At 51.1% G+C, this 21,203-nt stretch overlaps 2 protein-coding genes across 3 annotated transcripts; both read left to right on the top strand.

Annotated features, from left to right (window-relative positions):
* The first annotated feature begins 4,623 nt into the window (after positions 1–4,623).
* Positions 4,624–9,655, top strand: LOC115529724 (P2Y purinoceptor 3). The gene is made up of 2 exons (XM_030338699.1): positions 4,624–4,873; positions 7,159–9,655. The coding sequence occupies exon 2, from the start codon at positions 7,230–7,232 to the stop codon at positions 8,715–8,717; it is 1,488 nt and encodes a 495-aa protein (XP_030194559.1). The 5' UTR covers positions 4,624–4,873; positions 7,159–7,229; the 3' UTR covers positions 8,718–9,655.
* A 1,696-nt stretch (positions 9,656–11,351) lies between these two features.
* LOC115529971 (chromatin complexes subunit BAP18) lies at positions 11,352–17,948 on the top strand. Of its 2 annotated transcripts, XR_003973673.1 has the most exons (6): positions 11,352–11,945; positions 12,235–12,329; positions 12,803–12,978; positions 14,161–14,268; positions 17,220–17,365; positions 17,420–17,948. XR_003973673.1 is itself a non-coding variant. In XM_030339127.1 (5 exons), exons 1-5 carry the CDS (start codon positions 11,925–11,927, stop codon positions 17,282–17,284), a joined length of 465 nt encoding a protein of 154 aa, XP_030194987.1. In that variant the 5' UTR covers positions 11,352–11,924; the 3' UTR covers positions 17,285–17,948. The 2 variants fall into 2 exon arrangements, 1 of the variants encoding a protein (XP_030194987.1); XM_030339127.1 differs by having other exon boundaries at positions 17,220–17,948.
* The last annotated feature ends 3,255 nt before the right edge of the window (positions 17,949–21,203 follow it).

The following is a 21,203-nucleotide window of genomic DNA, read 5'->3' as shown; positions in this document are numbered from 1 at the left end:
ACGCTTCCTCTCTGATCAGGGATCTGATTGGCTTGCATCCACCAGATGTTGTTACACCCCAGTTTCATCCTTCTGGTCAGTGGAACAAAAAAATATGTAATTCCAATTGTATGTATTATTTTATTTTATATATAGGCCTGAAAAATATTATATATATATAAGCTATCTTAATATATATAATTATTTGTATATATATATATTATTATATATTTTTTTATATATATGTATATATTTGATATATATATATATATATTTTTTTTTTCATGATGACACACATATAATATTTACATAAAATAAAAATAGATGTATTTTATATATAGATCACTGTTGTCGCCAGCAGGGGGCAGTAAATATGCAGGTGTTCAAATACGAGCTGTGCTATATATTTAATCATTAAGAAGATATTTCTAGCCAGGGGGACAAGGTCATTTAGATACAGTTAAATTAATATAAGGATATAAATTACCACGGAAGGAAAGCAAATACATCTATGCACGCGCACACAGACACACCAAACCCAAACACAACACCACACCATATCACACAACACACACACACACATACACACACACACACACACACGCAATGATGCAGTTAAGAGACGAGGAGTGATGCTGAGACCTCCAACTGGAAGCGAGAGGCGGGAGCAGGAAGTGGGGTCTCACCCTGGCTGATAGGATCAGAGGGAGTGGTGTCCGTTCAGAGGGAGTGGTGTCCGTTCAGAGGGAGTGGTGTCCGTTCAGAGGGAGTGGTGTCCGTTCAGAGGGAGTGGTGTCCGTTCAGAGGGAGTGGTGTCCGTTCAGAGGGAGGGGTGTTCAGAGGGAGTGGTGTCCGTTCAGAGGGAGTGGTGTCCGTTCAGAGGGAGTGGTGTCCGTTCAGAGGGAGTGGTGTCCGTTCAGAGGGAGTGGTGTCCGTTCAGAGGGAGTGGTGTCCGTTCAGAGGGAGTGGTGTCCGTTCAGAGGGAGTGGTGTCCGTTCAGAGGGAGTGGTGTCCGTTCAGAGGGAGTGGTGTCCGTTCAGAGGGAGTGGTGTCCGTTCAGAGGGAGTGGTGTCCGTTCAGAGGGAGTGATGTCCGTTCAGAGGGAGTGGTGTTCAGAGGGAGTGGTGTCCGTTCAGAGGGAGTGGTGTCCGTTCAGAGGGAGTGGTGTCCGTTCAGAGGGAGTGGTGTCCGTTCAGAGGGAGTGGTGTCCGTTCAGAGGGAGTGGTGTCCGTTCAGAGGGAGTGGTGTCCATTCAGAGGGAGTGATGTCCGTTCAGAGGGAGTGGTGTTCAGAGGGAGTGGTGTCCGTTCAGAGGGAGTGGTGTCCGTTCAGAGGGAGTGGTGTCCGTTCAGAGGGAGTGGTGTCCGTTCAGAGGGAGTGGTGTTCAGAGGGAGTGGTGTCCGTTCAGAGGGAGTGGTGTCCGTTCAGAGGGAGTGGTGTCCGTTCAGAGGGAGTGGTGTCCGTCCAGAGGGAGTGGTGTCCGTTCAGAGGGAGTGGTGTCCGTTCAGAGGGAGTGGTGTCCGTTCAGAGGGAGGGGTGTTCAGAGGGAGTGGTGTCCGTTCAGAGGGAGTGGTGTCCGTTCAGAGGGAGTGGTGTCCGTTCAGAGGGAGTGGTGTCCGTTCAGAGGGAGTGGTGTCCGTTCAGAGGGAGTGGTGTCCGTTCAGAGGGAGTGGTGTCCGTTCAGAGGGAGTGGTGTCCGTTCAGAGGGAGTGTCGTACGTTCAGAGGGAGTGGTGTCCGTTCAGAGGGAGTGGTGTCCGTTCAGAGGGAGTGGTGTCCGTTCAGAGGGAGTGGTGTCCGTTCAGAGGGAGTGGTGTCCGTTCAGAGGGAGTGGTGTCCGTTCAGAGGGAGTGGTGTCCGTTCAGAGGGAGTGGTGTCCGTTCAGAGGGAGTGGTGTCCGTTCAGAGGGAGTGGTGTCCGTTCAGAGGGAGTGGTGTCCGTTCAGAGGGAGTGGCGTCCGTTCAGAGGGAGTGATGTCCGTTCAGAGGGAGTGGTGTCCGTTCAGAGGGAGTGGTGTCCGTTCAGAGGGAGTGGTGTCCGTTCAGAGGGAGTGATGTCCATCAGAGGGAGTGGTGTCCGTTCAGAGGTAGTGGTTTCCGTTCAGAGGGAGTGGTGTCCGTTCAGAGGGAGTGGTGTCCGTTCAGAGGGAGTGGTGTCCGTTCAGAGGGAGTGGTGTCCGTTCAGAGGGAGGGGTGTCCCTGAGAGGTGAAGCTGGGAGGGGGAGGGAGGTCCGTCCAGGGGTCGCCTGCCGTCTGTCAGGGAGGTCCTCACACCGCCATGGAGCCGGTCCACATCAAGTCCTCCTCCCCCCACTCTTAAAGAAGGGATGTACTGGTGCTGCGTCAACACCACGCAGGTTCCCCAGGCCCACAGAGCCTCAGAGTCTCAGCACCACCCAGGTTCCCCCAGGCCCTCAGAGCCTCAGCACCACCCAGGTTCCCCCAGGCCCTCAGAGCCTCAGCACCACCCAGGTCCCCCCAGGCCCTCAGAGCCTCAGCACCACCCAGGTTCCCCCAGGCCCTCAGAGCCTCAGCACCACCCAGGTTCCCCCAGGCCCTCAGAGCCTCAGCACCACCCAGGTTCCCCCAGGCCCTCAGAGCCTCAGCACCACCCAGGTTCCCCCAGGCCCTCAGAGCCTCAGCACCACCCAGGTTCCCCCAGGCCCTCAGAGCCTCAGCACCACCCAGGTTCCCCCAGGCCCTCAGAGCCTCAGCACCACCCAGGTTCCCCCAGGCCCACAGAGCCTCAGCACCAGGCAGGTTCCCCCCGTCCCTCAGAGCCTCAGCACCACCCAGGTTCCCCCAGGCCCACAGAGCCTCAGCACCAGGCAGGTTCCCCCAGGCCCTCAGAGCCTCAGCACCACCCAGGTTCCCCCAGGCCCTCAGAGCCTCAGCACCACCCAGGTTCCCCCAGGCCCTCAGAGCCTCAGAGCCTCAGCACCACCCAGGTTCCCCCAGGCCCTCAGAGCCTCAGCACCACCCAGCTTCCCCCCGGCCCTCAGAGCCGCAGAGCCTCAGCCGGTGAGCTGGAGCGCTGAGGCTCTGAGGGCCTGGGGGAAGCTGGGTGGTGCTGAGGCTCAGGAGTTAGCATAATGACCCCACCAGAAGACGGTCAGGAGAGAACCTCCTCTACACCACCTCCTCTAGACCACCTCAGGTGAACCTCCTCTACTCCACCTCCTCTAGACCACCTCAGGAGAACCTCCTCTACACCACCTCAGGAGAACCTCCTCTACACCACCTCCTCTAGACCACCTCAGGTGAACCTCCTCTACACCACCTCAGGAGAACCTCCTCTACACCACCTCCTCTAGACCACCTCAGGTGAACCTCCTCTACACCACCTCAGGAGAACCTCTTCTACACCAACTCCTCTACACCACCTCAGGAGAACCTCCTCTACACCACCTCCTCTACACCACCTCAGGAGAACCTCCTCTACACCACCTCCTCTAGACCACCTCAGGTGAACCTCCTCTACACCACCTCCTCTACACCACCTCCTCTACACCACCTCAGGAGAACCTCCTCTACACCACCTCCTCTACACCACCTCAGGAGAACCTCCTCTACACCACCTCCTCTACACCACCTCAGGAGAGAACCTCCTCAGGGGAGGAGAGGGTAGGAAGGAGGGAAGGAGACAGGGAGAAAGGGAGGGAGGAGAGGGTAGGAAGGAGGGAATGAGACAGGGAGGGAGGGAGGGAGGGAGGGAGGGAGGGAGGGAGGGAGGGAGGGAGGGAGGGAGGGAGAGGAGGGAAGGAGACAGGGAGACAGGGAGGGAGGGAGAGGAGGGCTGGAGGAGGGAAGGAGACAGGGAGGGAGGGAGGGAGAGGAGGGCTGTAGGAAGGAGGGAAGGTGACAGGGAGGGAGGGAGGGAGAGGAGGGAAGGAGACAGGGAGGGAGGGAGACAGGGAGGGAGGGCTGTAGGAGGGAAGGAGACAGGGAGGGAGGGAGACAGGGAGGGAGGGCTGTAGGAGGGAAGGAGACAGGGAGGGAGGGAGGGGAGGGCTGGAGGAGGGAAGGAGACAGGGAGGGAGGGAGGGAGGGAGAGGAGGGAAGGAGACAGGGAGGGAGGGAGAGGAGGGCTGGAGGAGGGAAGGAGACAGGGAGGGAGGGAGGGAGGGAGACAGGGAGGGAGGGAGGGAGGGGAGGGAAGGTGACAGGGAGGGAGGGAGGGAGGGAGGGAGGGAGGGAGGGAGGGAGAGGGGGGAAGGAGACAGGGAGGGAGGGAGGGAGGGAGAGGGGGGAAGGAGACAGGGAGGGAGGGAGGGAGAGGGGGGAGGGAAGGAGACAGGGAGGGAGGGAGGGAGGGAGGGAGGGAGGGAGGGAGGGAGGGAGGGAGGGAGGGAGGGAAGGAGACAGGGAGGAAGGGAGGGAGGGAGGGAGGGAGAGGGGGGAAGGAGACAGGGAGGGAGGGAGGGAGGGAGAGGGGGGAAGGAGACAGGGAGGGAGGGAGGGAGGGAGGGAGGGAGAGGGGGGAGGGAAGGAGACAGGGAGGGAGGGAGGGAGGGAGGGAGGGAGGGAGGGAGGGAAGGAGACAGGGAGGGAGGGAGGGAGGGAGGGAGGGAGGGAGGGAGGGAGGGAGAGGGGGGAAGGAGACAGGGAGGGAGGGAGGGAGTGGGACGACTTGGAGGGACGGTTGGGGATTGAGGAGTTGCCATGGAGACGAGGGGCCTCTGCCTGGCCGATTGAAACAGAGCAGAAGGGATCACTAACCGCTCGCCTCCTGGAGGAGCTGGGAGCCTTTACATCGACTCCACAGCTTTTATTATCGTGAGGAAATGATTATTATAATATCATTATTAGTGGTCAACTTTTTAAGTGGGACCTAATCTATTCTCACGATGGCTGATGGCTTCTGGACCAACGGACAGAAGACATGGAGCCATGGAGGTGAGGCTGAGAGGCTGAGAGGCTGAGAGGGGAGACTGAGAGGGGAGGCTGAGAGGGGAGACTGAGAGGAGAGGCTGAGAGGGGAGGCTGAGGGGGGAGAATGAGAGGAGAGGCTGAGAGGGGAGACTGAGAGGAGAGGCTGAGAGACTGAGAGACTGAGAGGCTGAGAGGAGAGGCTGAGAGGAGAGGCTGAGAGGGGAGGCTGAAAGGCTGAGAGACTGAGAGGCTGAGAGGGGAGGCTGAGAGGGGAGGCTGAGAGGAGAGGCTGAGAGGGGAGACTGAGAGGAGAGGCTGAGAGGAGAGGCTGAGAGGGGAGGCTGAGAGGGGAGGCTGAGAGACTGAGAGGCTGAGAGGGGAGGCTGAGAGGCTGAGAGGGGAGGCTGAGAGGGGAGACTGAGAGGAGAGGCTGAGAGGAGAGGCTGAGAGGGGAGACTGAGAGGGGAGGCTGAGAGACTGAGAGGCTGAGAGGGGAGGCTGAGAGGCTGAGAGGGGAGGCTGAGAGGAGAGGCTGAGAGGAGAGGCTGAGAGGGGAGGCTGAGAGGGGAGGCTGAGAGACTGAGAGGCTGAGAGGGGAGGCTGAGAGGCTGAGAGGGGAGACTGAGAGGAGAGGCTGAGAGGAGAGGCTGAGAGGGGAGACTGAGAGGAGAGGCTGAGGGGAGGCTGAGAGGCTGAGAGGGGAGGCTGAGAGGAGAGGCTGAGAGGGGAGGCTGAGAGGGGAGACTGAGAGGAGAGGCTGAGAGGGGAGGCTGAGGGGGGATATACTACACATGTTAATTACAACACTACACATGTTAATTAAAACACTACACATGTTAATTACAACATTGCAGATGTTCAGTACAACACATGAGTTGAGCTTATGTTTGATGTTTCGTCCGATTCCTTCTTTAGAGCTCAATTAATGTCCTGATATTCAACCGGTAATACGAAAACAAATGCTTGAAGACATAATGGATACTCTTTGGTCTGATGAGTCCGTGGTCACCCTGTTACCTTGGACATGGTCAGGTTATATCCCCTCCAAGTGTTCCAATGGCCTCTTTCACAACCCATTAGGCAGCAGAGGAAACAGGTCGGCACATTCTAACTGAGAGGTGGGAGCAAAGAGCAGCGATCACGCTCAGATGACTGGACACTGGATGATTGAATGTGCGCGTGTGCCTGTGTTTGTGTACGTGCATGTGTGTGCGTGCGTCCTGCTTGCATGTGAGTGTGTGCACTTGCGTGTGTGGTTGTGTGTGTTGAGAAAAAGAGAGATATGCACAGAGCAAACGGGGGTAAGTGCAGTTACTCATTGCTGAGGTAATGGGCTGGGGAGACTGATTCAGCAACATGCAGCCTTACAGACAGAGCCCTGACCCTCGATACATGACAGAGCCATGACCCTCGATACATGACAGAGCCATGACCCTCGATACATGACAGAGCCATGACCCTCGATACATGACAGAGCCATGACCCTCGATACATGACAGAGCCCTGACCCTCGATACATGACAGAGCCCTGACCCTCGATACATGACAGAGCCCTGACCCTCGATACATGACAGAGCCCTGACCCTCGATACATGACAGAGCCCTGACCCTCGATACATGACAGAGCCCTGACCCTCGATACATGACAGAGCCATGACCCTCGATACATGACAGAGCCATGACCCTCGATACATGACAGAGCCCTGACCCTCGATACATGACAGAGCCATGACCCTCGATACATGACAGAGCCCTGACCCTCGATACATGACAGAGCCATGACCCTCGATACATGACAGAGCCCTGACCCTCGATACATGACAGAGCCATGACCCTCGATACATGACAGAGCCATGACCCTCGATACATGACAGAGCCATGACCCTCGATACATGACAGAGCCATGACCCTCGATACATGACAGAGCCCTGACCCTCGATACATGACCGAGCCCTGACCCTCGATACATGACGGAGCCATGACCCTCGATACATGACAGAGCCCTGACCCTCGATACATGACAGAGCCCTGACCCTCGATACATGACAGAGCCATGACCCCCGATACATGACAGAGCCCTGACCCTCGATACATGACAGAGCCATGACCCCCGATACATGACAGAGCCCTGACCCTCGATACATGAGAGCCTGGCCCGGACCCTCGATACATGACAGAGCCTAGCCCTAGATGTATGACACAGCAGGGTGTACTAGTGTGTTTAAAGAGAAATTGTACTACCATGGCCAGTTAATCAATTCCCATGGTTGATGATTTGTTAAAAGTCTTTGTGTTGCATCCCCTCCCAGGTGAGAAGTTGAAGATGGTTTTATCCTCATAAATCGACAAGGCTTCCAGACCCCATCCTCAGTGTCAGAGGATGAGCTTCCACGACCGCAGAGCCTCCCAGCCCCCCACGGCCACGCCCGCCACGGAGCTCCTCACCATGGATACTGAGAGCCGCTACAGCCTGCCAGGACCCCTCCTGAACACCTCCGCCCCCTCCTTTCCTCTTCCCCATCCCAACGCCTCTTGCAGCATCGATGAATCCTACAAGTACATATTCCTCCCCATCTGCTACATCTTCACCTTCGTCTTCAGCATCTCGCTCAACGCGGTAGTCCTCTACCGCTCCTTCAGGAGGAAGAAGCGCTGGAACGCGTCTCTGATCTACATGGTAAACCTGGCCTCCACCGACTTCATGTACGGCCTGTCGCTGCCCTTCCTGGTGGCCAGCTACGTGATGCGGGACCGCTGGGTGTTCGGGGACTTCATGTGCCGCCTGGTGCGCTTCCTGTTCTACTTCAACCTCTACGGCTCCATCTTCTTCCTCACCTGCATCTCCGTGCACCGCTACCTTGGCATATGCCACCCCATGAGGACCGTGATGCTGGAGACCGAGAGGGCGGTGAAGTGGACCTGCGTCCTCATCTGGGCTGTGGTGTTTGCTCTCACCTGCCCTATATTCCGATTCGCCCAGAGCGGTTACGTCACGCGGCTGGGCGGAGTCGGGACTGGAGACCCCAGCGCGGTCACCCTGGAACCATCGCTGATGAACGGCAGCCATGACGCCACCCAGGGATACCAGAACTGTTGGGACGATGCAATCGACGAGGAGTTCCATGACTACGTCCCCTACGCAATCGTCCTCCACCTGCTGGGCTTCTTCCTGCCGTTCTCTATCATCGCCTGGTGCTACTCCCACGTGGTCGTCACCATCTTCAGGAGCCTGGGCCCCCGCCCGCCGGCCCCGAGGGCGGGGGACGGGGAGGACGCCTGTCGAGGTGGAGGACTGGAACTAACCGGATTCATCCCTGGTGGCGACGCAGAGGACAGAACCGGGGGCAGCGACGCCAGGAAAGATGTCTTCAAAAGAGAGCCGGGCTATTCCCTCTCGTTGGGAGCCCACTCCCCATATGCCCGCCGCAGACGTAAGTCCATCAGGACCATCGTCACCATCACCCTGCTGTTCGCTCTATGTTTCTTCCCCTTCCACGTCACGCGGACGCTCTTCCTGCTGCTGAAGGTGACCCGAGGGGTGCCCTGCCACACCATGACTGCGGTGTCCATGTGCTACAAGATCACGCGTCCGCTGGCCTCCTTCAACGCCTGGCTAAACGCCCTGCTCTACTTCCTCACCAAGGACAAGGCCGCCGCGCCCTGCTGCCAGGCCACTGTGCCCTGTTGCCAGGCGACCAGCGAAGGTGCCGGGCCGCAGGCGGGGTCGCTATGGCAGCGCAGCGCGATGGGCCGAGCCGGTGCTGCGCGGGACGAACCCATCAGAGAGGAGATGAGGCGCAAAGACGTGGAAATGTCGCCGGTGTCTGTCCACAGAGCTCGGGACAAAGTGACGTACACCAACGGATGATTCACAGGGTTAGCATTAGCCATGCAAGCTAACCCTGGTATAGTGACGTACAGCAAAGGCTGATTCACATGGTTAGCATTAGCCATGCAAGCTAACCCTGGTATAGACGTACAGCAACGGCTGATTCACATGGTTAGCATTAGCCATGCAAGCTAACCCTGGTATAGTGACGTACAGCAACGACTGATTCACATGGTTAGCATTAGCCATGAAAGCTAACCATGGTATAGTGACGTACACCAACGGATGATTCACATGGTTAGCATTAGCCATGCAAGCAAACCATGGTATAGTGACGTCCACCAACGGATGAGTCACAGGGTTAGCACTAGCCATGTAAGCTAACCATGGTATGATGACGTACAGCAACGGCTGATTCACATGGTTAGCATTAGCCATGCAAGCTAACCATGGTATAGTGACGTACGCCAACGGATGAGTCACAGGGTTAGCATTAGCCATGTAAGCTAACCATGGCATCAGTTCTATATAAATTCTAGTCTTATCGCTAATTTTAACTTCACTCTCTTATCACTAACTTTAAGTACAACTAGTCTTTTCACAAACTTTAACTACACTGTCTTTTCACTAATTTTAATACACTTTAAATTCACTGTCTAATCACTAACTTTAATACTAAATACAAGATGAACCATAAAATATGCCTTATTAATAACGCTATGAGGTTAACAATAGGTTGGTATTCTGTGAGAAAGACAGCAGTATGGTTCCGGAACTGAAATTCTCATTCATTTTCTCCATATAAGTTTTCTTTCAAAAGCCATAATGTCGTAGACATCAAAAGTATACCATGAGCCGTTATATTGTGAAACAATGGTATATTCTCCTGTAGAAGCCACAAGTTAAAGAAAAGTTTGTAGATTGTGAGTGTTGCAGTGCTTTTAAATGCCATCATGAATAAAAAAAGTCAAGCCAGCGATGAGTGCTGCCGATGGACCTGTGCTACCGCTGAACGGACCGTTGACCACAGAGCCGCCATGATGGCGGACCAGCGACCACTGGGTGGAAACCAGTACAGGTCAGCCTGTACTGGAGTGAGGACCAGCGTCCACCGAGTGGAAACCAGTTTCTAATTTTATTTATTTTAAAGCAGATTCAGAACAGAACATTTTTTGTTGAAGTGTGATTTTTTTTTGAATGTTATCAGAAGTGTAGCTGGCTGTGAGTGGGGGCTGACAGGGAGACAATGCTTCTAATTTTCCAGGCCATGATCAGATCTTCTCTTGACTATGGGTGCTTTGTGTATGGGTCTGCGTCTAAGTCTGTTCTGGCAGGGCTAGATGTGCTGCAGGCCAGGGCTTTGAGGCTTTGCTGTGGGGCCTTCAGAACTTCCCCAGTCCGAGTCTTGCTTATTGAAATGGGAGAAATGCCCTTATGGTTAAGGCGCATTAAGTTAGGGTTGCAGTACTGGGTAAAACTAAGTGGGTGTCATCAAACTTTTCCAGCAAGGTGCCTGTTACAAGAGTCTGACGGAGCCAATAAGTATAAAACATTTTTTGTAAATATAAATCAGTGGGCTGTGCGGCTGGGTTTGGAACAGGTTAGTGTAGCGGAACATACAAGCTGGCTACCTATGCCATATTGGGTGCTGCCCGAGCTGAACATTAAAATGGTCTTTCTACAGGAAAAAGATAAGAAGCTGGTAACTCCAAAAATAGCAGAACATAAACTAAATCTAAACTCAATCAGAGACAGTACTTTGATTATTTTTACGGATGGATCTAGAGACCCAGTTAGTGGGAGAGCTGGGTTTTGGATGCATGTGGAGCAGCTTGGGGTGAAGATTGGCCGGCGCATCTCTAACGGGAGCTCTGTTTTCACATCTGAGTTAACGGCAATCCTATATGGGCTTTAAGGGGGATTGAAGAAACCACACCTAGATCATCTGTTCTGACTCTGCAGCTGCTCTGGAAGCCATAAAAGGGGGGAAATCTAAGGCTCGACCTGATATAATTACTGACATTCTAACTGTGTTTTTTAGAATTGGGTTTAGGTCTAACATATCCTTTTGCTGGGTTCCGGGACACGCTGGGGTTGGGGGGAATGAGCAGGTGGATCAGATTGCAAAAAAGGAGTTTGAGTAGAGAGGTAGATGTTCATATATCCTGGAGGAGACTGGAACTGAGAGAAATAATTAAAGAAGGCTTAACGAAGGAATGGCAGAGAGGGTGGGAAAAATAAAACAGGGGTAGACACTAGGCTATTTCTCTTTACAATCTCAAGTAAAAAAAAAGATGTACCTGCACTTTTCAGTCCCGTAGGGCCTCAGTTAAACTGTATAGATTGAGGCTGGGTCACTTTTTATTTATTGTAGGAAAACTTGTGTCTGGTTTACGTGAATGTGGGAGTTCTGAGACAGTAAAACATGTTTGTGTGAAAGTATAGGACGGAAAGACATGCACTATTTGGTAGACTGTTGGTCATGGGACTTGGAGGTCAGGCTTTTTCAGTTTTTTCCTTGTTTGGGCACTGTGATAACCATAAACTGTTTAGCAGTTCCTGCATAGTACAGGACTATCATGTAAACATTTAGTTAAACATCGGACCTGTGGAGGGCAGTAATACGCTGGACAGCGTCCAAACCGCCGGAAACTGAAGAAGAAGAAGAAGAAGAAGAAGAAGAAGAAGACTTCTGGATCCGGTGGGGTTACGTGACGCGCATTGTTGTCTGTTTGTGTCTGCGTAAGATACAGGTTAACTACATCACCCAGCTTAACGACACCAGGTTAACCACGTCAACCAGGATAACCCCACCAGCCAGGTGAACCCCATTGAGTCGGGGGTTTCTGTTTTCGAGGATTCTGATATCGAGTCTCTTGTGAGAGAATTAGCAATGGAAGGAGAATTAGCATGGAGCTAGCCCTCTGTTGTCCTCGTTAAGACCACCTCTCTGGTATCTCTCTGGTCTGTTTCTCTCTCTCTCTCTCTCTCCGGTCTGTCTCCCCCGTCTCTCTCTCTCTCTTGTCTGTCTCTGTATCTCTCTCCGGTCCCTCTCTCTGGTATCCTTCTCCGGTCTGTCTCTTTCTCTCTGGTCCCTCTCTCTGGTATCCTTCTCCGGTCTGTCTCTTTCTCTCTGGTCCCTCTCTCTGGTATCCTTCTCCGGTCTGTCTCTTTCTCCAGTCTGTCTCGCTCCCCCCTCTCTCTCTCTGGTATCTCTCCCGTCTCCCCAGTTTGGCAATACGGAAAATGACTTCAGCCTCAACAAAAGTAAGTCCAATATGGCTGTCATGTTTTTTTTATTACTATCGATTAGTTGTTTCAAAGTATTCCATACATTTTTATTTAATGAAAGGTCCATGTAATTAGGCTGATCGATTACCCACAACTAGCCTCCTAATTCTCCCTATGAGAAACCTCAGAAAAGCAGCAGGCGACCCCATCCTTAGACAGTTCTATATATACAGTGTGTGTGTGTATATATATATATATATATATATATATATATATATATATATATATTCCTGTACATACGCAATAATGTCCGCCGTGGTTCCAGGTGGGGGAGATCTTCTCAGCTGCCGGCGCTGCCTTCACCAAGCTAGGGGAGCTCACCATGCAGCTGCACCCGGTCGCAGACGCCAGTCCTGCAAGGTACCTCCACCCTGGACCCGCATACTGGTCTATATGTCCAGCCCTAGACCACCACGATGGGACCAGGCTTATAGCCTGGTCCCAGTGTGGTGGTCACCCAGTGGAGAAGGTGTCATGGTGGGACATACTCCTCTTCCCTTGGGGTTCCTCTACTAAAGGTTGCTACTCCACGGCTGCTGATTGTTTAGAGGCACCACCCGTAGGTGTAGCAGGGGCTGAGTGTAGAGACACCACCCGTAGGTGTAGCAGGGGCTGAGTGTAGAGACACCACCCGTAGGTGTAGCGGGGGCTGAGTGTAGAGACACCACCCGTAGGTGTAGCGGGGGCTGAGTGTAGAGACACCACCCGTAGGTGTAGCAGAGGCTGAGTGTAGAGACACTCAGGGGGGGTTAACCCTGACTCCTGTGGGAGGTGGGGGGGGTTAACCGTGACTCCTGTGGGGGGGGTTAACCCTGACTGTCGTTATGCTGCAGCGCTCCGGTCAAAACCACGGTGAAGAGGAAGGCTCACGGAGACGGGCCGGTGTTCAGCGACGGCAGCAGGAAGGCTGTGAAGAAGGCCAGCCCCGGGGGGCCCCCCCAGACCGGTCTGTCGGCGCTCCGGGACCCCCCCTCCGCCCAGCCCAGCGTGAAGAAACAGAAGACGGCCGGTGAGTGGAGCACAACACGCTACTCATATCACACCCTCAGCTCAGTCTGAAGGACCAATCCTGAAGCGGCTCCACCATAAAGAGCTGGTACAGATCCTTCCTGAAGCGGCTCCACCATAAGGAGCTGGTACAGATCCTTCCTGAAGCGGCTCCACCATAAGGAGCTGGTACAGATCCTTCCTGAAGCGGCTCCACCATAAGGAGCTGGTACAGATCCTTCCTGAAGCGGCTCTACCATAAGGAGCTGGTACAGATCCTTCCTGAAGCGGCTCCACCATAAGGAGCTGGTACAGATCCTTCCTGAAGCGGCTCCACCATAAGGAGCTGGTACAGATCCTTCCTGAAGCGGCTCCACCATAAGGAGCTGGTACAGATCCTTCCTGAAGCGGCTCCACCATAAGGAGCTGGTACAGATCCTTCCTGAAGCGGCTCCACCATAAGGAGCTGGTACTTGCAGATCAACAGGAGGCTCAGCGGGGGGGTTGGTGGGACCCTCTCTTTGGTATTTTGTGGAGGTCGACAGTGAGGACAGTTATTTAATTATTTCTACATTCATTTATATATTCATTCATTTATTTCTTAATACTTCATGTGCACTAATACCTGGAGAAGGACCTTGAGGACAGTTAGTCGTTAGGCTGCTCCTCTCTCCCCCCTCCGCTGCTCCTCTCTCCCCCCTCCTCCCTCCTCCTCCTCCCCCTCCCTCCCTCCCTCCCTCCTCCTCCTCCCCCTCCCTCCTCCCCCTCCCTCCCTCCTCCTCCTCTCTCCTCCTCCTCCTCCTCCCCCTCCCTCCTCCTCCTCCCTCCTCCTCCCTGCTCCCCCCTCCTCCTCCTCCTCCCTGCCCCTCCCTCCTCCTCCTCCCTTCCTCCTCCCTCCTCCTCCTCCCCCTCCCTCCTCCTCCTCCCTGCTCCCCCCTCCTCTCTCCTCCTCCCCCTCCTCCTCCTCCCTGCTCCCCCCTCCTCCTCCTCCTCCTCCTCCCCCCTCCTCCTCCTCCTCCTCCCTCCTCCCCCTCCCTCCTCCTCCTCCCTGCTCCCCCCTCCTCCTCCTCCTCCTCCTCCTCCTCCTCCTCCCTGCTCCCCCCTCCTCCTCCTCCCCCTCCCTCCTCCTCCTCCCTCCTCCCTCCCTCCTTCTCCACCCCCCTCCCTCCTCCCTCTCTGATCTTGCCCCCCCGTTGTGTCCCAGACGTCACCCTCAGTGCGCTGAACGACTCGGACGTGACCAGTGACCTGGTGGACCTGGAGGGGCCCGGACAGGGCCCCGGCCCCAAGAAACTCAACAACTTTGATCAAGGTCTGTAAGCTGGTAGTAGCTAGTGTTACAGTACACATGGAGGTATTGGTGTGTAAGCTAGTAGTAGCTAGTGTTACAGTACACATGGAGGTATTGGTGTGTAAGCTGGTAGTAGCTAGTGTTACAGTACACATGGAGGGTAGTGGTGTGTAAGCTAGTAGTAGCTAGTGTTACAGTACACATGGAGGTATTGGTGTGTAAGCTAGTAGTAGCTAGTGTTACAGTACACATGGAGGTATTGGTGTGTAAGCTAGTAGTAGCTAGTGTTACAGTACACATGGAGGGTAGTGGTGTGTAAGCTAGTAGTAGCTAGTGTTACAGTACACATGGAGGGTAGTGGTGTGTAAGCTAGTAGTAGCTAGTGTTACAGTACACATGGAGGGTAGTGGTGTGTAAGCTAGTAGTAGCTAGTGTTACAGTACACATGGAGGGTAGTGGTGTGTAAGCTAGTAGTAGCTAGTGTTACAGTACACATGGAGGGTAGTGGTGTGTAAGCTAGTAATAGCTAGTGTTAAAGTACACATGGAGGGTAGTGGTGTGTACGCTAGTAGCGTGCTGTTACATGGAGGGTAGTGGTGTGTAAGCTAGTAGTAGCTAGTGTTACAGTACACATGGAGGGTAGTGCTGTGTAAGCTAGTAGTAGCTAGTGTTACAGTACACATGGAGGGTAGTGGTGTGTAAGCTAGTAGTAGCTAGTGTTACAGTACACATGGAGGGTAGTGGTGTGTAAGCTAGTAGCGCGCTGTTACATGGAGGGTAGTGGTGTGTAAGCTAGTAGCGCGCTGTTACATGGAGGGTAGTGGTGTGTAAGCTAGTAGCGCGCTGTTGCATGGAGGGTAGTGGTGTGTAAGCTAGTAGTAGCTAGTGTTACAGTACACATGGAGGATAGTGGTGTGTACGCTAGTAGCATGCTGTTACATGGAGGGTAGTGGTGTGTAAGCTAGTAGTAGCTAGTGTTATGCCGCTTTTCCACCGCACATGTAGCTCGACTCGACACGACACGACTCGACACGGTAGCAGCGCGGGTCCTTTTCCACCGCAAATAGTACCTCCGGGACGTGGGCGGGGTCGGCTGCGCGAAAGGGCCGTGACGTATTTTTGTACGCGACGCAAACAACACCTACGTAACCCACACATGGACAGAACCCACATAACAACAATGGAGAACATCGATGCGATGGTATTCGTGTTCGTATTATTAGCTGGCATGTTGAAGAAGTGGAATATGTTGGCTGCGGCGCTGCTATGGCTGTTACCAGCATGGTGGCCATGTCGCTCTCGTGACTTCGTCAGACTCTCTGGCCAATCAGTGGCCGGCCGTCTGCCGACGTCACCTTTTAGCATCGGCTCAGCCGCTTGGAACCTAGAGCGAGGCGGTACTAGAAAAAGCAGCCACTTCAGGTACCAGATACCATGTTTTCGCGGTGGAAACGCAAAAAAGGCGAGCTGAGTCGAGTCGAGTCGTGTCGAGCTGGTACCATGCAGTGGAAAAGCGGCATTACAGTACACATGGAGGGTAGTGGTGTGTAAGCTAGTAGTAGCTAGTGTTACAGTACACATGGAGGGTAGTGGTGTGTAAGCTAGTAGTAGCTAGTGTTACAGTACACATGGAGGGTAGTGGTGTGTAAGCTAGTAGCGCGCTGTTACATGGAGGGTAGTGGTGTGTAAGCTAGTAGCGCGCTGTTACATGGAGGGTAGTGGTGTGTAAGCTAGTAGCGCGCTGTTACATGGAGGGTAGTGGTGTGTAAGCTAGTAGCGCGCTGTTACATGGAGGGTAGTGGTGTGTAAGCTAGTAGCGTGCTGTTACATGGAGGGTAGTGGTGTGTAAGCTAGTAGCGTGCTGTTACATGGAGGGTAGTGGTGTGTAAGCTAGTAGCGTGCTGGTACATGGAGGGTAGTGGTGTGTAAGCTAGTAGCGCGCTGTCACATGGAGGGTAGTGGTGTGTAAGCTAGTAGCGCGCTGTCACATGGAGGGTAGTGGTGTGTAAGCTAGTAGCGTGCTGTCACATGGAGGGTAGTGGTGTGTAAGCTAGTAGCGCGCTGTTACATGGAGGGTAGTGGTGTGTAAGCTAGTAGCGCGCTGTCACATGGAGGGTAGTGGTGTGTAAGCTAGTAGCGTGCTGTTACATGGAGGGTAGTGGTGTGTAAGCTAGTAGCGTGCTGGTACATGGAGGGTAGTGGTGTGTAAGCTAGTAGCGCGCTGTTACATGGAGGGTAGTGGTGTGTAAGCTAGTAGCGCGCTGTCACATGGAGGGTAGTGGTGTGTAAGCTAGTAGCGCGCTGTTACATGGAGGGTAGTGGTGTGTAAGCTAGTAGCGCGCTGTTACATGGAGGGTAGTGGTGTGTAAGCTAGTAGCGCGCTGTCACATGGAGGGTAGTGGTGTGTAAGCTAGTAGCGTTTCAGATGCATCGTACACCACCCGCGCCTGTTGCTCTTGTGACGTCATTTCCTGTCTTGTAGCACTGCAAGCGTTCCTGTTTGTCTTTGTGGGCGTCGCTACACGACGACTTAAGCAGCAATGCAATATAGTGTGTAAGAGCATTTAAAATTGACAGTAAAACTACCAACGTGGTACAAATACAAAGAAAATACATCTCATTACGGGCGCAGCCATCTTTGTTTGTGGAGTCGTACGGTTTGACACGGTGGACTCTCGGAGTGGGACGGACACAAAGGGGGAGTGCCTCGGTGAAAGGTCACCAGGCAGCTGGGAGGTGTCCCACTTTGCAACTCGTGCGGGGGGAGCACGAACGCACCAATAGCTAGCTGGTAGCATGCTATTACATCTGTTAAAGGTTTGCATTTTATTCAACTTTAATACATGCTCAGTAACTAGATATAGATATATAGATAGATATTTTGTTCTATATAGTGTGTATAGATACAGTATAATGTATAGATACTGTATACTCTATACATCCCTAACCCTCATGGCTCCTCCCCATCCCAGATAATCTGAACTTGGACTCCAGCCTCATCATGAGCTCCACTCACCTCCCGTTGCTGTCCCGCTGACCCCCAGGGGCCAAGGAGGGGCCGACCGGGCCCTGTGGGCCCTTTCCTGTAGACCGGGCCCTCTCCTATAGACTGGGGGCGGTGGCCCTGTCCTATAGACTGGGGGCGGTGGCCCTGTCCTATAGACTGGGGGAGGTGGCCCTGTCCTATAGACTGGGGGAGGTGGCCCTGTCCTATACACCAGCCCTGTGTCTCTGTGGACCTGCAGACTGCCTCCTTGTCTCTCCTCTTCGTATGGCAGCTCTGTGACTGTGGAACCATGTGAAGTGCTGCACTTGTTCCTACTGAGAACTTTGTCGCTTTCAGTTTCAATAGAGAACTTGTCTAACGTCAAGATCAAGGGAGGCCTGAATTAATCACAATAGATTTCAATATGTTTATTAAGTCAATTATAGATTTTTCCTTTGAAATTGCAATGAAACTAATGCATAATTGAAAAATAAAAATGCAATATTTGGCCTAAGAAATGTCAGGAATTGTGCAAAAGGAAAAACGTCTCTCTCTCTCGCTCGCTCGCCAGGGTGTTGTTCTCCGGGGCTGCAGCTGGATACTATTGGGTCTGTGCGTAAACGAGGCATCGATCAGAGTTTCCTTTCTGCCGGCGTTCGGGAATGTTTTTAATATATAGCTTTATTATATGAATAAAATCAATACTTTAAAAACAGCGGCGTTGCTGTTGTATTTTCGTCTTTAATGTGTAGTTATATGTTTTTAGAGTTTAACCGAAGTTCACCTCGTATGTAATCTGGCCAAAAAATATATACTGCCAGCAGTTCTCGTTTTGTCCATCAGAGGGCAGGCGTTGACTGACTGTGAAACAAAGGGTATGGGAATGTCTTAAGTTGTAACATTATTCCATTAACGAAGTCAAAATCTTAACTTGCTGTTTGGTTCATTTAATTGCATAAATAGTATTTCATGGAACACCAATCTCGAAACGTATGCTATGACAACGACCTACCTATGGGGACGATATATCCGGGGCACCGGTAGTGCCGGATATCCGGGGCTAGAATTCCTCATCCGTCGGCGTGTAATTGTTTACAGTCCGACGAGCAACTTTAAACGCAAGTATTGAGTTGCAGCATATATTTTTATTTGCAGGCAAGTCTAACGTTGTTATCATCGTTTTATACATACATATAATGTGTTTCAACACAGTTTTCTATTCAAAGATCTCAACTGAAGTTCACCTCGTATGTATTTGCGTTCCTGGCCACACAAAATATATACTGCGTGCAGTTCTCGTTTTGTCCACCGGGAGGCAGGCGTTGACCGACTGTAAATATATGTGTTTTCATATGAAATGAACATTAAACAACAGATAGGTGCAATAAATACACACATGCAGAAGGTATTCATGTTATTTATGTTAAATCAATATATGTTCTACTAAAACTCAGAAAAAGCTAAAGTTTGTAAGAAACCAAACCGTTTGTAAATCCTTCAAGATTTCAGCGAGATAAGAGTATTAGCGTTTTTGCAGATCACTGATTTACGGCCGCTACAACAGATTCCACCAGAGAGCTACCTATGGGGACGATATATCCGGGGCACCGTTGGAGCCAGATATCCGGAGCTTGAATTCCTCATCCGTCGGCGTGTCATTGTTTACAGTCCGACAAGCAACTTTAAACGCAAGTATTGAGTTGCAGCATATATTTTTTGTTTGCAGACAAGTCTAACGTTGCTATAATCGTTTTATCTATACATATTATGTGTTTCAACACAGTTTTCTATTCAAAGATTTCAACTGAAGTTCACCTCGTATGTATTTGCGTTCCTGGCCACACAAAATATATACTGCGTGCAGTTCTCGTTTTGTCTACCGGGAGGCAGGCGTTGACCGACTGTAAATATATGTGTTTTCATATGAAATGAACATTAAACAGAACAGATAGGTGCAATAAATACACACATGCAGAAGGTATTCATGTTATTTATGTTAAATCAATATATGTTCTACTAAAACTCAGAAAAAGCTAAAGTTTGTAAGAAACCAAACCGTTTGTAAATCCTTCAAGATTTCAGCGAGATAAGAGTATTAGCGTTTTTGCAGATCACTGATTTACGGCCGCTACAACAGATTCCACCAGAGAGCTACCTATGGGGACGATATATCCGGGGCACCGGTGGAGCCAGATATCCGGGGCTTGAATTCCTCATCCGTCGGCGTGTCATTGTTTACAGTCCGACAAGCAACTTTAAACGCAAGTATTGAGTTGGAGCTTATATTTTTTGTTTGCAGACAAGTCTAACGTTGCTATAATCGTTTTATCTATACATATTATGTGTTTCAACACAGTTTTCTATTCAAAGATCTCAACTGAAGTTCACCTCGTATGTATTTGCGTTCCTGGCCACACAAAATATATACTGCGTGCAGTTCTCGTTTTGTCTACCGGGAGGCAGGCGTTGACCGACTGTAAATATATGTGTTTTCATATGAAATGAACATTAAACAGAACAGATAGGTGCAATAAATACACACATGCAGAAGGTATTCATGTTATTTATGTTAAATCAATATATGTTCTACTAAAACTCAGAAAAAGCTAAAGTTTGTAAGAAACCAAACCGTTTGTAAATCCTTCAAGATTTCAGCGAGATAAGAGTATTAGCGTTTGTGCAGATCACTGATTTACGTCCGCTACAACAGATTCCACCAGAGAGCTACCTATGGGGACGATATATCCGGGGCACCGGTGGAGCCAGATATCCGGGGCTTGAATTCCTCATCCGTCGGCGTGTCATTGTTTACAGTCCGACAAGCAACTTTAAACGCAAGTATTGAGTTGGAGCTTATATTTTTTGTTTGCAGACAAGTCTAACGTTTCTATAATCGTTTTATATATACATATTATGTGTTTCAACACAGTTTTCTATTCAAAAATCTCAACTGAAGTTCACCTCGTATGTATTTGCGTTCCTGGCCACACAAAATATATACTGCGTGCAGTTCTCGTTTTGTCCATCAGAGGGCAGGCGTTGACTGACTGTGAAACAAAGCGTATGTGGGAATGTCTTTTAAGTTGTAACATTATTCCATTAACGAAGTCAAAATCTTAACTTGCTGTTTGGTTCATTTAATTGCATAAATAGTATTTCATGGAACACCAAAAATCTCGAAACGTATGCTATGACAACGACCTACCTATGGGGACGATATATCCGGGGCACCGGTAGTGCCGGATATCCGGGGCTAGAATTCCTCATCCGTCGGCGTGTAATTGTTTACAGTCCGACGAGAACTTTAAACGCAAGTATTGAGTTGCAGCATATATTTTTATTTGCAGGCAAGTCTAACGTTGCTATACTCGTTTTATCTAGGCATATTTTTTTTTGAATAGTTTTCTGTTCAAAGATCTCAACCGAAGTTCAACTCCTATGATTTCGCCTTCCTTGCCACAGAAATCCAATAGTATCCAACTGCAGCCCCGGAGAACAACACCCTGGCATGACGGAACACCCAGGCGGGACAGAAGTACTGTGGCTGGACGGAAGTTACCTCCGATTATTTTTTCTATAGACAAATAAACGTATTTATCGCTTGAATTAACAAAACATAGAAATAAAAAAATATTTCGACGCGTTAGTAACCATTTTTAGAGCTTAAAAAAGTTCTTAAACTTATTAGACCAAAAAATTAGAATAAAACAATATTATGAGATGTCAGTAAGCTATTTTTATAACTTCATTTTGTTAACGTTATTTAGACGAATAAAATGATTTAGGGTGTAGACAATTATTTTATGGAATTGTGTATTATACACTTTACTAATTAAGTAATTGACCATTAGAATTAAGTAATTGGAATTAAGTTTTTTTTTTTAATATGTCTAATAGAAACAAATTTATTTTTTTGTAAAGTATATCATCATAATTTGATATAAATATACATTGAAGAATAACCACACCA

The sequence above is a fragment of the Gadus morhua genome, chromosome 17, assembly GCF_902167405.1.
Source record: "Gadus morhua chromosome 17, gadMor3.0, whole genome shotgun sequence".
NCBI lineage: Eukaryota > Metazoa > Chordata > Actinopteri > Gadiformes > Gadidae > Gadus > Gadus morhua.
Note: the sequence above shows the minus strand (reverse complement) of the source record. Positions and strands in the feature narration are given on the sequence as shown.